This window comes from Carassius carassius, chromosome 33 (assembly GCF_963082965.1).
Source record: "Carassius carassius chromosome 33, fCarCar2.1, whole genome shotgun sequence".
Taxonomy (NCBI): domain Eukaryota; kingdom Metazoa; phylum Chordata; class Actinopteri; order Cypriniformes; family Cyprinidae; genus Carassius; species Carassius carassius.
This window is the reverse complement of record NC_081787.1, coordinates 2,197,351-2,215,371: the sequence shown is the minus strand read 5'-3', so window position 1 is coordinate 2,215,371 and position 18,021 is coordinate 2,197,351. Positions and strand designations below refer to the sequence as shown.

The following is an 18,021-nucleotide window of genomic DNA, read 5'->3' as shown; positions in this document are numbered from 1 at the left end:
GGAGACAATAGTCTACTGTGAGTCTCCCACTAGCATAAATAATGACCAGGAAACTAGATGTTTAATGCATTAGATGAAAAAAGTACAGTTAGCTGAGGATCATAATGTGATAATAGCACAACACAAAAAAATTCTGCCGGAAACCTCACATATCTAAACCTCCTGGCTTCCCGGGGTTACAAAGTGAATCATGTTTCTTCAGCATAAAAAACTTAGATTTTAATCACTGAATGATAGAATATTTGAGTATTAACTTTCTAAGATGTTTTCTAGCAGATATGAATGGAAGTCTGTTTTTATCACTTAAAAAAAAAAGGTAATTTCGATATATATATCACAGTTCTGACTTACTTATTTTCTTTCCAGAATTGCATGATATAAATTCGCAGTTGCAAGCTATAAATTCAGAATTGTTGGTTATAAAGTCACAGTTGAATGTCAGAATTGCACAGAAACTTGCACAAACTTTTTGCATAGAAACTTTTTTTTTCATGCAGTTTTAATTCAGACTTTTTTCTCACAATTGCTTTATGTCTAGTTATATATATTATATATCTTTATAAGTCGCAATTGTGAGTTCATATCATGCAACTCTGAGCAAAAGTCAGAACTGTGGTGGGAAAAAGTAAACAAAACAGTGGCAGAACAGGCTTCCATAGATTTCTGATTTGTCTTTAATAAATGCATAAACTTTTCCAAGTCTGTCACGCTTCTTCAGCCCCAAAGCTTCTCTGTTTTAGATTAAACGTATCAACACTGCAGAATCTAATGGCTAAAAATAGTATGTTAAAAATGGTACTTGTGATGCATGTGTTTATCAACAATTTTCCTTCACAGTGACAGAAAAAGAGAAAACTAATATATCAGACGGCAGAATGCAGGATTACACCACCGTGCATCTGAAATCAGCTGAATATTGTAAGGGGTATTGCACAGAGATTTGTCTGGCGGTTTAGTATTAGATTCAGCAAAGCTCATAATCTGTTCAATTCAGAGAGATGGGTAAGGTCATCTGCCATCTGATTTGCATTCATTTAACACAAATAAGAAACAAGCAGCTCTTGATTTTTCTGTCAAGAATCCAGTTTAAATGCTGTGCCTACTCTAATGCGAACCACAAAAGGTGCAACATCGCAATGAACAAATTGTATTTTAAACCCAGTTCATTTAATGATTCATTGCACATTCAGAACAAAACATCCTTGTGTACCCACAAGCGAAATCCACAAAAGTCTCAGTGCAAACATTCACAATGACAAAAAGAAACAGCTTAGTATTTGAGTCCGATCCTGTTGATGAATTTCCACTGGGTTTGCATGACTGGTGAATGATGTTTGGTGAATAATGTAGATCACATCACAAATTAAATGCATTCATTGATATGAGCCATTACTCTTTATGAGTGACATAACATGCATTGTCTTCTGTCTACCGCAGAAACATACTCACTTGTGCTGTTTAAACGCTTTAAATAAAGGGGTAAATTTGTGGTAAAGGAATAGTTTACCCCAAAATATTAATTTCCTGAAAACGTAATCACCCTCGAGCCATCCAAAATGTAGATGAGATTGTTTCTTCATCGGATTATTGTGATGTTTTTATAAGCTGTTTGGAGTCTCATTCTGACGGCACCCATTCACTGCAGAGCATCCATTGCTGAGACACTGATGCAATGCTCCAACTCTGATGAAGAAACAAACTCATCTACATCTTGGATGGCTTGAGTGTGATAATGTTTTCAGGAAATTAATATTTTGGGTTAAACTAGTCCTTTAAAACTCTCCATCAGCTAAACACTGAATTGGATAATGCAACACAACATTCACATACCAATCCTGCAGTTCTCATATGTGCATTGCATTTACAAGAGGAACGCCGTATAAAAGTGCTGTGCAGTCCGTGTGTATACTTTGATCATCACCGGGTAATAAACACTTGTGATTATTTTGAATATATATACAATCTGTTTTTATTTGAGAGGCTTGTATAGACGCTGTGAAAATTGGTTTAGACTTTAATGCCATTGTGCCCAGTAGCAAAACAGGACCGGTGCCATAGGAGTCACTTGAGGTTCACTGAATTGTTACTTGTGTATCTTACCGCATGATTACACAGACGAGCCAATTAAGCCCAAGCAGAGAAGAATTATGATGTCATCTTATGTGCTGAGAGCTCTGTTGTGTTGCACTAATAGGCTCAGCGAGCCCAAAGGAAATCATTTCAGAGCTGATATTTTTTCAAGAGCTCCGACTGCCACATGTACTTCCTCTCCGGAAAACGCTCTGGAATTTGAATCCGCCGGAAGTCCCGGATGCATTTCTCCAGCTCCTGCTCCGGCGTCATCTTCTCCTTGGCCGGTTTCCTCTTCCCTGCCATGACGTCACGCGTCCCGGCGGTTCGAACGCGGAGCAGATCAGTTCTCCTTGGAATTGGGGTCGGACCCTTCTTCACTGGACGGTCCAAAGTCTGGATGTTGGGTTGGCGGGTGACTGGACGCACGATGACCGTTTCCTGCGGAGAGCTGGCTTCCGATTGGGTCTCGGAACAGGAAGTGGAGAGCTCGTTTAGGGAAGTGCCACTTTCACCCTCGTGCTCGCTCTTGTGGCTCTTGCAGCAGCAGTCGCAGTGAGAAGAAGACCATCCGGATGGGCCACCTTAAAAACACAAAGCCACAAAACCCACAGATGTCATCAAAGCACATACAGCCCAAATGATAACAGAAGTCGCAATGGGAGTCATTTTCGGAAGTCAGTGTGATTTTGTTTTAGATATCGGATTGCAAAACGGTCCGTTCAGGAATCAGGATGTGTGAAACCTGATAATAAAGGTGAAAGAACTGAGGTGAACAAAGATATTCTTCATTTCCCTTTATAATACAGCAGTTCAACCAAGACAAATGCTCCTCTAATGGCACAGACAGTCGATACTCATACCACCCTTTATGAAGCCCGTTTAAAATGCATAATTTAATCAAAAGGAAATTAAACTCACCAACTTGAAAATAAAAAAGCATCAGTGCACGTGCAAACAGTGAAAAACATTAATATGTACAAGTGCAAGCAAGTCGCTTGACATTGAGCAGTTTGACCTTATCAAGTTGACCTTATCAAGGACATAAAGAATCCACATTTAAATCACCATCTGAACTATATGTATCGATCTGTTTTGTTTTTTGCACAAAGAACTTTGCTAAAACCACAAAAAGGCTGAGTCCTTGTCTCAAAAAGATAACCATGTGCATCAATCCCTTTTGTTATCTGATGGACATATGCATACAACATCAAAATAGACTATGACTGTAGAGAAATCTCCCAACATCAAAGTATCAGCTGAATCAAAGGACAAAACACCTTCAAATACATTTACATATTCATATTTTCATATAATCCTTGAGTGCGATAGAGGTGCAGAGTCTGAGCTCTAAAAACAGGATTAGTGAAAATGCATTGTTTAAAACTAAATTGAAATGTCTGAAAATAAAACTTTGAAGCACTTTGTGAAACTGTAAATGGATGACATCCCGTCCACCTTCACAGGCAGACTGCAAACCAACCTCTGAAACCAGTTATTGTGTTTCCTGGCAGGCCTGGTCTGGCCCCATGTATCACCGGCCCTGCAGGTGTCTTATTCAGTTCATGGACACAAATCACCTCCCACTCCAGGGATCCTGGAGGAAAAACTCCTTGAACATGTCTGGGTCATATTTCATGTCCAGATAAAGGCAAAAAAAAGTATTTTGTATAAAGAAAATAAAATTCAAGACCATTGAAATTCTCAATGCTGTAATGCATAAGTAAACTAAAGTAGTAAAGTAGTAAAGAATTTATACAAAATGGTATCAAATTAAAAATCTTTAGTTCTCACAATTAAATTATCGTTAGTGTAATAAATAAATGTAAGTAGTAAAGACTTTATTTGTCATGGTATTAAAATGAATCATTAGTTAAGACCAATAAATTATCTTTACTGTATAATATATATATATATATAAATGGTTATGAATTTATCTGTCATGGTAGATGGTCATTTATGGGCCATAAAAATATTATTGTGATAAAAATTTAAATAAATAAAGTGCATGCATAAATAATAAACAAGTAAATAATTTAAATATTGTGTAATTAAAAAGGAAGCAATAGTTAAAGACCTTTAAAATTCTCTTCATTTTCATGCAAAATGAAAATATAAATGAATGGATGAATTATAAATCAAGTATTAAAATTAATATTTTTCCAAGACCATTTAAATTCTCATTACAAAATTAAATAAATAAATGCATAAAAAAATAGTAAAGATTTTATACGTTGTGCATAAATGATGCGTTGCTTTTTAAAATCTCCTAAATAAATAAATAATTTGAAAGGCATTTATACATCATGGTGTTGCTTGTTTCCGTGCATTTATATAATACTGATTTTGGCTTTAAAACATAAAACAAACTTTTCCTTTACAGTAATAGGAATTTAAATGGTTTTGCATTACGATAATTTAGTTGAAAAATATGCTTAAATGTAACAATGTCATTGAAAAAAATGACTTATTTCTTTATATGTAATTTGTTCCTATAATTTGGAGATGAAAAATGAGTGGACATCAACCACCCAAATCACAGTGTGTGGATGATCTTGCACTTTTGTTGTGTGTATATAATCGTTGCTACATTTTCTCAATCCTGTCCCCATGAATTGCAACTGTGCTTTCAAGAACATAAAACGCAGAACCTATAGCTTTATAGAGGCTCGATAAAATAAGTCAGACGTTTTCTCCCCAGGGGTCACTGTATCTCCATCTTCCTGTTATTGGTATTCCTCTTTCTTTCACTCATGTATAGAATTTCAACCCTTTCACCATCAGCTTGACATACTATTAAAAAGAATGATCACCAATGAGACGACATCTGCATAGAGGAATGCTATTTACATCTGAGTATCGTTATTAGCTAAACACGAAACTCAGAACCAATAATTTGTGTTCATTTTGTCTCCGAAGAAGCTAATTTATCCTGATTAATAACAAAATCATTCAACTTGACTTTCAAATAAATTTTACTGAATGCAATAACAGGCTAATTGAAGGCGGTGTGATTGCTAGTGGCTTTCTAATGGGAGGTTCTCAGGTTCTCCTCTTTCCTCGGCACCCAATTATCCTCTTTGTCCATCTCTCATCTTTGCTTCCCTTTGCCTGGAGTAGATGAAGGGTGAATAGAGAGGCTTCTACTGCAGCCTGATGGGACCACAAGTCCAGAAGTGAGGCGATCAGCTATAACTCTGCCATAAAAATTAATAAGCTGGGTTGGAAATGCTCCTCAACTTGCTGTTGTCCTCAGATGGCATATTTATATGGAAGCTTGCATTTCCCAGAGACAGTGCATTCCTTGGTCATTGCTTATTGGTATTACTGTAAGCAGTAAATATCAACCTTGCCTTGGTCAACGGGACATTAGGGTAATCTGGTGCTGTTTACCATTAATACTTACCAAGCTTATTGCAGCAGTTTCTTTCAGACAAGAAATTTTATGCATTTTGCTGTCTTCTGATCTCAGAGTGACTACAGAGCTGCGTTTACGGCTGCACGGATCATATTGCAGGCCCATTATGTTTGGGGCTTGTCTGCAGAGCTAAATCAGTTACCGTATGTGAGTGCCTTCTGGTGAATTACACAAGCCTGAGAGATGCAGCTCGAGCAGAGACAATCTCATCACAAGGGGCACCCACCCACCAGAGTCTACCCACAATTCATTGCATCTACGTAAATGTCTGAGAGTGCTTCCGATCACAATTCTCCTGAGCGGCGTGCTCGGCGTAATGTGTTTCCTAGCACTACAATAGAGGTCAGACAGCAATTTCCTAAAAATAGTGTGACGCACATCTATGCATTTTTAATTAACACTCAATCTTCTAATGCCCACATGAAGCAGCCGATGCTATGGGTTAATCATATGGGCGGCAACTAATGTATTTGTTGCTTCCTGTGTATCTGTGTATTAAAGTTTGCAAAGATGTTTAACTGTTAGAATGGTAAGAAATTAATTAATTATGGATTATGTATACTGAAAAATTACAAGGAATGCAGACCCATTACTTACTTCTTTACTTCACTTGATTTCCTCTTCCGTAGGAAAAAGACTAATGAGATTAAATTGAGAACATCGAGATCTAGAAAAGACTATGAAAATCTCATGTCTACTCTGTTCATTAATATAAATGCAATATTTTCTAATGAAATTCGTTCAAGATGAAAAAAAAAACCTGGAGCCTTTAATAGTCTATTGACGCAGAAGCTTGGCGCAAAGCAACGGAAAAATGACTATGAATGTGTCGGGAAAAAATAGCAAGGAGACATTTTTTATTATTTATTAATTAATTTTCTGAGTCAGTGTTGGCTGCAAAGATGAAGCTAATAATGCTGACTCACCATTTCTGCAGTACAGTGAGAGAAATGCACATTTTATGTGGATTTTGTGTTCGATTTGAAGTGGTTGTTTAAAAGTAGACATTTCAAGCTTTCTATTCATATATTTCTCAGAACCATGAGGCAAGTAGACTATTGCCTATATGCTTCATCATTGTGAAGAGCTCCAGTTCACAGAGACAGAACGGCAGAAAGTGCATCCTGTTTGTGTTCTTTATTTTACAAAAGCACAACGTTTTGTTGATATTGTGAATGTACACAAACACAAGTAGACGTTTACAGTTCTATATGATCTATTTCTCTTTTCTGTACAAGCAAAAATGGACTGTGTATTTTAAGTTGTTTCTACAAGTACCAGAAAACATGTCGCCTCCATGTCATGCAGTCATGCAATAAATACTTGAATATGAGCCTATAAGCACACATTTATCTGACATTAATGTGAGCAGCCATGGAAAGTTGCTACATGTATTACATGTTTAAATTTCAACTACACTATTCTAACTCTATTTCCAACTTTTAGATTTCCAGTAGAGCCTGTAAGAGCTGTTGGAAGCTTAATAGTGGTGATTATAAAATCATGTGACCATGCATTTACATAAATCCTAACTTGAGCTTTTTACTTCTGCCCACTGCATAGCAGCTTTTATTGGCCACCGTTTGACTGACATGTAAACAGCCAATTACATACTGTATTTTTTTTTCAAAGGCATTTTTCTAGGGGTGTAAAAAAATATGTCGATGTCCCTACAAACAGAGTGACATGCAAATGCATCATTCATTCAGGATATCATTTTCAGTTGCCAAGAGTCTATGCCGTGAACTTTACAGTGTTTAGTTGATCCTGATAACACATTTTGTGTGGGTTATGCATCAGATGTTCAGTGGTCTGTGGGTGTAACATCTGAGACTGAGACTATAGGGTGGTGCTAATTTCCAGGCTGGCCTGAAAAAATACATCATCACTGCAGCACTCTGTAACTATAGGTCAACAATATGCTCATTTGTGTCAATTATATTTCAAATCTGTGAATGATGTTGTAATCAAATATCCTATAAAAGTCAGAAAAAAACATTTTCTTTTGGACTGTTTGGATCCAAAACCATCCAGCTCCCAAATATATGGTCTATCTACAAACAGCAAAGGGAAAAAAATAAATATTCTCAATTCTTGAAAAATGATTGAGTCAAGCCGTCTGTTTTGGTATGCCAGGAAAGTCAACCAATCATACTTACCACAAACCTGCAGACATCTCTGGATTGGAGCTATTTCCACACACACACACACGCACTCATGCATACGGGCCTCAGTTTGCACAATACAATCATAACCATCAATTTTATTGAGATGATAATAAAAGTCTTTCTGCAGGTACAGGTCTTTCTGCAGCCTCAGATTTTGTAGCTCTGACTTCAGATCTTCGTAAAGACAGAAAAAAACCTCTTTTTTTTCAACAGATTTTTTTTATAGGAGAAATTAGCAAGGTAAACTGCACACTTGAGGCTTGTTAATGAAAACGGGACTACTGATACTGATCCTGAATACTGGGGGTCTGTGCCATATTTTCATCCTACGAAAAACTGCAGATCAAAATCAATTCAATTACTCGTGCATGATGTTGATCAACTGTTTGGGCATCTCAGGGTTAGATCAGTACAAGAGCTCTGTGTAAATATGTATAGTGTCTATGTCTGATTAAAGTCCTTCTGTTATGGTTTTTGAGCTTCGCCTGAGGTTTGAGTGTGTATGTGCTTGTGCTTGTTAATGTACAAAGTAGGCCAATTTTGTCCTTGCGGGGGAGCAGTCATATAGAAAACTAATCTTTGCAAATAAAAAAGCTTGTATCTAAGAAGCACAAACATTTTACTTGAAATATTAAGCTGTGAAAACCCAAACTATGCTGATAATGATACTAATGAGGTGTCCCAATTTAAAAAGAGCTGATGCATCATGGGAATTAAAGCTGGGTGACAGTAGCGTCTAAATGGGTTGGACTTAATAAACACTCATTGTCCTAATCCAAGGACGAGTAACACCAATCCCAGTCTCAGAGTCTTTGTGCTGGAAGATTACAGACAATGTGACTTTTCATCTTCTGAATGATGTTGACACAAGCTGCAATCTCCTTCTTTTGTTAAAGGCATCCATGTTCATCTGAGGGAAAGAAGCATCTGACAGACAGATCGGAGAGCCCAGATCATCTCATTGTAGTCGTGACCCCTCTCAAAGCGCTGATGGGCTCTAATAAGACCAACAGAACCTGTCATTACTACATCGGTTTCTTTTGAGACGTGGAGAAAGACAAATTACACAGCATCATAGAGAAAGGACAGGAATATTTAAATACTAAAGAAGAGCCATTGTTGTAAAATTCACATTGTAATGTTATCTGGAGGCTTCTTTAGGTGAGAGTATACAACACTTTTAATGCTTGCAATGTACGGTATAAACACCAACTTCATTTCATGCTTTTAAACAGTAATTTTTACTTCCTTATCTGGTTCAATCCATCCATTAAACGTAAAAATAAGAAAAGAATTAACCAAATGTCTTATTGCACAAGTTCCTAACTAAAAACAAGTAAAAAGCTGACACTGGGTCTTTACCCTACAGTACAAGAGCTAATCTAAGACAGAGGTACATCTTTGTGCATTATTTACCCCTAAATGGTACATATTAGTTTATTTAAAGTTAATATTAATATATTAAAACCTGTGTACATATTAGTATAATGGCATATATTATGTTTGAATACATTTACATATATTAAACTACTATTTTTATTTAACATTTACAACAAAGATCCCATTAAATATAATAATACATGTCTTGTTTAGCTTTGATTTTATTTATGGAAATAACTCCAGATGTTTCTCTATTTCCGTCATTATTAAATCCACTCTCCTGTTTGATTGAGAAATCGCATTTTCATACTTCAAAGCTTATTTTACATATTTTCATATTCAATTTCAAATGAAAACAGTTGGTAGCAATATTTTATCTGAGCATAGACACTCTCTACTGTATTGCATGTACTGATGTACCCAGTTACAGCCACATGACAAACACATAGTTCACCCAAAAATGTAAAGTGTGTCATTATCATAAACCTCATGTCATCTAAATCCATAACTCTCAAATTAGGATATTTTTAATTAATCCTGAGAGGTTGAACGTCCAGGTAACTAAAACTTAATGATCCCAAAAACCCAGAAGTTCATGAACCAATGAGGTTTTGTTAGTGTGAGTTTGTTAGGTAGTGTTAGATGCATTTTATGTGTAGTGTCGATCATTTAGATGTAAATAAAAGCCTTAATAAAATTTCTGATTGTATCTCTTCACAAGACTTGAATTAACCCACTCAGTTCATATGAATTCATTTTATGATGTCTGTATGACCTTTACTTTTTCTATTTTAATCACCTGGACTTTTAGTGGAGGAACAGATGGAAATCACTGAAATAAGGTCATTTAAATATAAGACTTTAAATATAACTATAAAGAATAAAATAATTAATCATATTAATGATAGCTTTTATTGCACTTTATTTATTTAGATAAAATAATAAATAATAGTGCAATTATATTGTAAAATAAAAAAGCGAGTATTAAATAAAAATACAATTATTTTATAGTGCACTTAAAAAAATTCCTAATATTTACATTTTCTTTTATTTATTTATTTAAATATTTTTGGAAGAATTATCAGCATTTTCAAACCTAAAGCAAGCTTTTATTTTGGCAGAAATTTTTAACACTGGATATGACCGGTTCTGTTGGAAAATCACTTGCACTGCTTTCTTGCTCTTCTCCATTTACTTTCCATCTTACATGGAGTGGCTCTTTCTGTAGTTGTATCTCAACTCCCTCAGTGGACACTGGACTTATTTCCTGTGCCAGTTCAATAATGGCTGTAAATCACTAGTGTTCAAAGGAATAATCGAAACTGCATATTCACTTGACATTGTTAGAGGATATGGCCAGAATAATCTCTGTCTATCCATGGTGTATTTTGACAAGCTTAGTTTCCTAGCTCGTGTTTCAAGTGCTGTGGGCCTAATACACTACTTGAAGCACATTTGATTAGCCCACACCCTACTGTATAATCTGCACTGGCCTGGAAACAATGTGACAGGCTGAGTCGTGATGTTGCAATACATTAAATGCAAAATTATATAGCGTGGGCTAGATTCTAGGATTTGAATGAGATAATTATGTACGCAGCATCAACTTCACTGGACGTTTCTGCTTTGTGATGCAAAAACATGCCGTAGATCATCAGTATTCTTGGGCAACAGAGAAGGTGACCTTAAGAAAGATCTAATAGATTTTTAATTGGAAAACTTTCAAGTTGGCTTGTGATTTTTATAATTAGCTATACTGTTTTGGTCCTTAATGATCAAAAGAATAAGGCTTGTCCATTTGAAGAGGGTTTGTTACTGATAAGCTAAACTTAAAAAGAGACTTAAAAAAATTCTTATTGTATTCACTTTCAGGAAAAGAAACATGCCTTATTTTACACATTTTGGGCTGTTCGTCATCAAAGTGAATGGTGCTTAGGATTTTAAATATAATATAAGGCTCTGCTTGACAACAGGTCGAGATTTTGGGTCAAATAAATAAAAAGCGGAAAATATCAGTAAGTCATTGAGTTCTGTCTGAATACAGATCTGAAATGTGTGAGACGTTTATGAATCGCATGAAGCCCATGCAATTTATTTTTCTGCCAAGCAAACATCAATGTGGCTGTAATCTTTGGCCATTAATTAATGCAGAGACAAAACTGACCAGTTGGTACGGAAAAAAAAAAAGTTGAGAGCAACCTGCAGCACATTTTTAACCGCAAGAATGGGCAGAGATGGCATGTTAAGTGATGAAGCACATAAGAAGGACCGCAAATGATATATCACCAGTCTCCTGCGTGGTCTAAATTGGTAAAATGTGTCATGTGGGTGATGTTCTGAGAAGTAACAGCACAAGAGAAGGCAGTGAGGCCTGTATAAAGCAACTGGTTCATTTCACCAGGGGATTCAAGAGCAAATAAATTCAGAAGAGAAACAAGAATCTACCAATCATGCTGTAAACTGAAATGTGCAGCGTTAAGTTGAGATAAAACATTTCAACCATTAAGTGAATGCAAATAACTACGTTATAATTTAATTTTGTTATCTGATGTGTTATCTTTTTTGAGCCAAGTGGTTTTTTAATACAACTTTAAATGCAAAAAATATTATAATGTGCATCTTTTGAACTATGTTGCATAATAAACCTTTTGCTTTAACATCCTCATGTCTCTGCATATCCATAAGATTTTCTTTCCTGTGGAAGAAATGTCAGAGCTGCTTCAATGAAAGTGCATGATGATTATAACTGTCAAGTTCATTTGTTTGGTTTATTTAACAAAAGTAATAGGTTGGGACTTAAAGCCAGGTCTACTTTAATGTTAAATAAAAGTGTACTACTAGATCGTCCCATCTGATACACAATTATAAAGGAACAACTAATTAGAAAAAACTGTGTTGGTCTGAAAATCAACTTACAATATAGCATTACTCCTTATCTTGATGTGTCATTTTTTTCCATTATGTGGGCAATGGGCAGGGCTGAATGCTTCAGTAATTACACTGGTGACAGAGAACAAATCATTAAGCAGCCATATGTCCATTTGCCCCAAATCTCGTGACTGTCCTCCAGAAGTAGTTTACTACTTATAGTTTTTCCAAGGGCAATTAAGCACAAAGTGATTTTTTTACTGGCCATATGCTGCAACATCTCTCTCATTTAAGACAAAGGCGAGTCTTGAACCACTACTGACGGCAGACGCTGGAGAACAATTGTGTATCCAAGGTGCACATGTATTTAAACAAAAAGAGATTGAGCGAGAGAGAGAGAGAGAGAGAGAGAGAGAGAGAGAGAGACGCACTGCGAAGACAATGAAAGTTTAGGCTAGCTGACACCTCATTGAAAATGTTAACTTTTTTTAACAGGTCTATAAATTTATGCAATTAATTATAGGCATGTAATGAAAAAAAAATAGTAGTTTTATTTCATGCACCGATTTTCAAAAACAACCTGTTTAACGCGAAATCCCTTTATTCTCATGTTTTTCACAATACTGGCCACAAGGGAAATATTAAAACCGGGATCAGCATACTTTAAGTAGTTTCGCTAAGCATCTTTCTGATGTGGCTATAGTTTTTAACCCAAACTAGTTTATGTAATGGCCTAATTGACAACCCAGATATCACAGTTCGTCTGCAAGATGCATCCGGGAAGCATCTGCTGTGTACAAACATCTGATAGACGTCTTTCAGACGTCAGTTTTACATGCATTCTAAATTATAAACATCTTAAATACATCTAAACGTTCTATAGACGTATTGCAGATGAGCAAACACTCGAAAAAAATTATAATAATAAAATAGATGCAGATTTAAGGGAACAATCGATAAACCAATTTCATGATTTGTCGATTATTACCGACTGGCTGTACATTGTAGTGAAATAAACTGTACTCACGGTAGAAGACGTACTCTGCGTTATTGGACCAGTATCTGTCATCAGTGCGTCTGTTGTGCGGAGAAGCGGTGAGCGATGAATTGCACGCGACGATGTGGAAGCCGCTCTCCGCGAGCAGATCAAACGCGCGCTCCAGGTGGAGAAACTTCAGGTAAAACTGAGAGGTGTATCGCTCGGCTGTCCTGTCGGGATCCCGGCTCTCGTTTAGGGTGTCCCCAAAAACTTCTTTGGCCAGACCGACCCTTCCGCAGATGAAGATTTTGGGTGTTCCTCGCGCTTTGGGATCCGCGTCCCTTCCGAAGGCGCACGAGCTCTTGTATCCCACCGTGATGAAGCCGTAGCGCCTATCGCGCGCGTCCAGGTAAGACGCCGGCAACAACCTCTGATCGCTTCCCTGGGACGCTTCGTCGAAATCACCGTGGATGTTTTCATCAGCCGTCAGGATTTTGACAAGCTCAGGCAGCTGGAAGAACTCAGCCTCGCGTTTGAGTCTCCCTTTCTCCGGGAAATAATCCGGCAGGACGACGCTCTTATCGCGGAGATAGTCCAACACATATCGAAACAGGAATCCGTCCCTGTCGATGAAGATGCGTCCCTTGATGTCCTGCGCGAGGTCGTTGGAAACGTCTTTTTTAGCTAAGAACAGTTTCCCCAGCAGTGAGTTTGGCACGCTGGTGAGGGTTGCATGGCGAGTGTAATACACCTGTCCACCAACATTGAGCTCAACCACATCACCAGAGCAACTCTGAGCACATCCACTGTCCTTGGGCGTCTGATAAGTCCTGCAATTCTCAATCAGAGCCATTTTAGTGCGTTGCACGCTTCAAAAACAACAACAACAACAACAAAAAACGAATACGCAAAAGTTTTTGATTCGTCTTTAGTGAGCAAAAAGTCAAAAGGAACATAACCTGCACGTGCTTTAATAGACATTCATAGTCTATTGTGTTATGTACTGCATCTTTGAGACATGCAAAGTGTTTATAGACATATATATGCATCAAAATGTCATTTTAAGATTAGGCTTTTCAACTAATGTAGCTGGGCGTCTATTACCAGATGATAAATCTGAAAAGGCATCTCCCTGCTATTTGAAATAATGTAGAAATAGAAGAGCCCTCACCCAAGGGAACCAATTATGCAGCTCATGTAACCTCCAGCCGAGAATCCAAAAATAAGTTCTGCTTATAAAAAATGAAAAACTGCACCAACCAAGACAGCTTCAACTTCCTTTAGAAGAGGAGTGTTTCTCTCCCAGGAATGCTAGTCTGTCCAGAACAGTTAGTCTTCATGTACCTGGCACCGACCCAGCATTTCAGTAAAAGGATCTGTAGTTGAAAAGGAGGGTGCGTTGTGAAGTTTGTGCATCCCGACTCTCCTGAGCATCAGCAACGTTGTGCGAATGGATGCAGCGTGCAGAGAAAGGCTTTGGACGGGGGAGGGAGACCATTCTTAGGGAGATGAGCCTTACATCATCTTAAAGGAAAATGACAGCTGGAAACACACAAGCATTTCACCCTGCTTCTCCAGATTTCCAAATATACTTTTGCAATTAAAATGCTAGAGATGAATTAGTTAGGCTGCAATATACATTTTCATATAGATTTGGAAAATTTAGCATTCCGTCACTTGCTCACCAATGGATGCTCTGCAATGGGTGCCATATGAATAAGAGTCCAAACAGCTGATAAAAACATCACAATAATCCACAAGTAATCCACGCCACTCCAGTTCATCAATCAACATCATGTGAAGCAAAAACTGCATGTTTGTAAGAAATTGTGAATTTGCCTACATGTTTATAATCCACAATAATGCTTCCAACAGTGGTTAAGTGATGCAATGCTACGTTTCTCCAAATCTGAGTTGATGAACAAACAAACTCATCAACATTTTGTATGTAAATTGTAATCAAGTTTTTCATTTTTTGGGTGAACTATTCCTTTAACCATGGTTGAGCTCAAATCCATGTTTCCTGAGATTACCTTTGGAAAGTTTTGGGCGATTTGAGGGTGTGCTATGGTTTCAGGACCACGGACAGTTCCTCACAAACTTGGCTGCATTTGACTGCCTTTACTTGACTGAGCTAACATATATTTCACAGTAATTTGAGTATTACATAATGTTTGATAGTGCATCGGCTTTGTCTAATACATATCTCTTGAAACTACTAAAACTCGAACATTTTATGAATTCCACTCTGAATTGACATCACAGATTTAATAGCATTTCATTGACTTTCATCTAGAGAAACCCTCACAAGATTGTGTGCACCCAGAGGATGCTTTGAGTTAGAGAACATATTTATTTTAGTATGCAAACCTTTGGCATTGTGTGCTGATCCTGTTTCAAGGAATCTGTGAGTTAGGCTTCACAGAGCGTTGGCTTTAAGTCTGTGGTCACCCTTACCCTGCTAATTTTGTGTTTTCTGCTGAAAAAGTGTTGCTAGGCACCGAAAGGAGAAACTGTGAGTGGGATTCAGAAGGCAAATGCTCTGCTGTTTTCTTTTTTATCTGCAATAACATTTCATTATATAGACTTAAAGTTTTTGCATTAATACCTTCAGTAATACATGAACATTATGATATCTTTAGAATTCAAGCTGATGTTTGTTCCCTCTCATGATTCTCAGAAGAAGATATGAATTATTACTATTTGATTTCATTCAGTCTTCATTTTAAAGCAGGTAATACTCCATGCAAAATTAAGACATGCCTGCAGCCACTGCCTTTAAACACTTGAATAATGAATTACAGCTCTTCAGGTGCACATCTACCACTCGTTCAGCCCTGTCTGATCACTGGAAAATGTATAAAGTGTAACAAATGCAGTGTTATAAAAAATAGCATTACCCCATTCATCCACAGATTAATGCAAAGCACGCATGTTGCATTGAAGATAATACGTGTATAAATGCATGTTATCTTTTTATTACTTCAGTTACTGGTCAGACTGAGTGGTTTTTATGATCCATAAGCATAACACGTACACTTTGAAAAAGGGATTCATCATAGCTGTGCAGCAATACGTTGACCTAGATTTGCAGTATTCTCTGGATTTCAGCCACCCCTGCCTCAGAGAGGAGCCATTTATGTGGATTTGGATGTTTCTGCATTCGGAGGGCTGTGGGGGTGCTTTCATGCTTAATGGAACCAGAAGAGTGCCATTATTGCAATTATTTATTGAGTATAAGGATTTGATCCTGTTCCCTAAAGTAAACACATCGCCTAGTGATTTCTAATGGTTTCATTATTCCCGATGGTTTGGAAAATCAACACATATAAATTGTTTATGTACACCTCCACTCAATTTATGCATCTGTTTTTCTTTGTTGCACGCTCTGCATCAAGTAAGTAAAAATCACAATCAATATTGTAAAGCTCAAAATAATTTTGTGAAGCACTATGCATTATTAATGCACAGTGTTAAGAATGTTGATGCATGTGTAATATATAGTATGGACACAAAGCCAGTGCAGAAACCATGAATGACATCAGTAAAATTAAAATATGCAAATGTAGTAAGAGCAAGTGTGCTTTATTGAGTGTTTCTAATTCATCAAACTCACCAAAAGTACTTTTAAGATATTTCTACTCCAAAGCCTACCTATGAAACAAAAACATCCGCTAGGTGGAAGTGTTGTCACCCGTATAATGGTCTGTTAATTTGTATAATTACTATAATAGCAGTGATTATTAGCCATTATACATGAAATGAACACTACAAGAATAGAAGAAAATGTATATTCGGATTAATTAGAAAGTTTTATGCTAGAAAATGTTTTTTTTAACTAACAACAACAACAAAAAATCAGTTTACCTTTTATTCATTTAAAAATTGTAATGTAATTAATAATGTAATTACTGATAACAAAGGCCACTGATGTAGTTCTGGTTGATTGTTGACAATGAACTGCCACATCTGAAAATTAAAAGTGATTTTGAATATACATTAAACCCGTTTGTTTGTTGTGACCATTAGTTAAAGGCCTGTTTGAAAATGAAACGTTTGGAAAATTGTTTTGCATTCTCAGTTCCTGATTGTAGATTTTATAAGCTTACATGGACTAATGTTAATATTTATCCTGAACACCTTTACACTCTTTTTGTATTTCAAAAAAGTTTGAAATGGAATATTTTATGTTTTATCTTTGTTGTCTATTATTTCTTAGTCTCTGGAAAAACACTTACATTTTAACAATTTTTTTATTTAAATTTAAGATTAAAATTTATAATTGTAGATTAAAGAACTAAGTAAAATCAATTAACAAAATGTAGCCAGCTTTCAATAGGGTTAGGTTTATGGCGTGTAATTATACATAATTTCCCGTATTACTATAGTAGTATGCAATGTGTAACAAAGATACTGTAAAAGTGTTATCATAAACTTCCTTTTTTGCAACACTACAAGAAAGAAAAAAATAATGTTTTACAAAAAATAAAATAAATAAATCTATTGTTTTGGATGCACTGCAAAATAAAATATGTTCAACCAAGAGCTGCATGTCAAAGTGGAACAAACAGCAGATTTACTTGATATACAAACATTAGTTAATTAATATGCATGCATGTAATAATGTTTGTTATAAATGAAATTAAGCATTTGGAAGTGTATGAACAAGGTAGTCAGAATAAGAGTAGACTGAAGACATGAACGATCGAGACAGAGACGCACTTTTACTTCACTGTTACAAATTAAATCAATAAATGACCTATACTTTAACAAATTCACAAACATCATAAAGAACTCTACAGCCATGACTGAAGAGGAACAATTAAAAAGGAGAGGGACAGACAGAAGCACTGGCTGTGAGATATGTGTGGATGTGCACACATTTAATGTAATGACCTTCGATGAACAACCATAAGCAAAACAAATTACTTTAGATAAACATAACATTTGAGAAAGAGAAAAATGAGGCCAAGGCAGATGAGAAAACAACACAAAAGTAATGTAACACATTACTTTCCATCAAAAGTAATAATTATATCATCAAAAGTAATAATAATTATTAATACTGAAATCTAATTTAGTAATTAGTTACACTAGTTAGCCTACTGCAAAAAGTAATTTTATTACTGTAACTAGTA

The 18,021-nt window shown here is 36.2% G+C and overlaps 1 protein-coding gene across 1 annotated transcript; it reads right to left on the bottom strand.

Moving 5' to 3' along the window:
• Positions 1–1,725: 1,725 nt before the first annotated feature.
• On the bottom strand, positions 1,726–14,325 carry kctd16a (potassium channel tetramerization domain containing 16a). The gene is made up of 2 exons (XM_059521278.1): positions 12,932–14,325; positions 1,726–2,654 (listed from the first exon to the last, which is right to left on the bottom strand). The coding sequence occupies exons 1-2, from the start codon at positions 13,734–13,736 to the stop codon at positions 2,221–2,223; spliced, it is 1,239 nt and encodes a 412-aa protein (XP_059377261.1). The 5' UTR covers positions 13,737–14,325; the 3' UTR covers positions 1,726–2,220.
• Positions 14,326–18,021: the final 3,696 nt, after the last annotated feature.

Bases quoted from the DNA above. Each gene is read 5' to 3' on its own strand.
- kctd16a (XM_059521278.1), bottom strand. From the start codon at position 13,736: ATGGCTCTGATTGAGAATTGCAGGACTTATCAGACGCCCAAGGACAGT. The intron at 2,655-12,931 runs GTGAGTACAGTT...TGTGTTTTTAAG, and splicing joins CGCAGAGTACGTCTTCTACC to GTGGCCCATCCGGATGGTCT.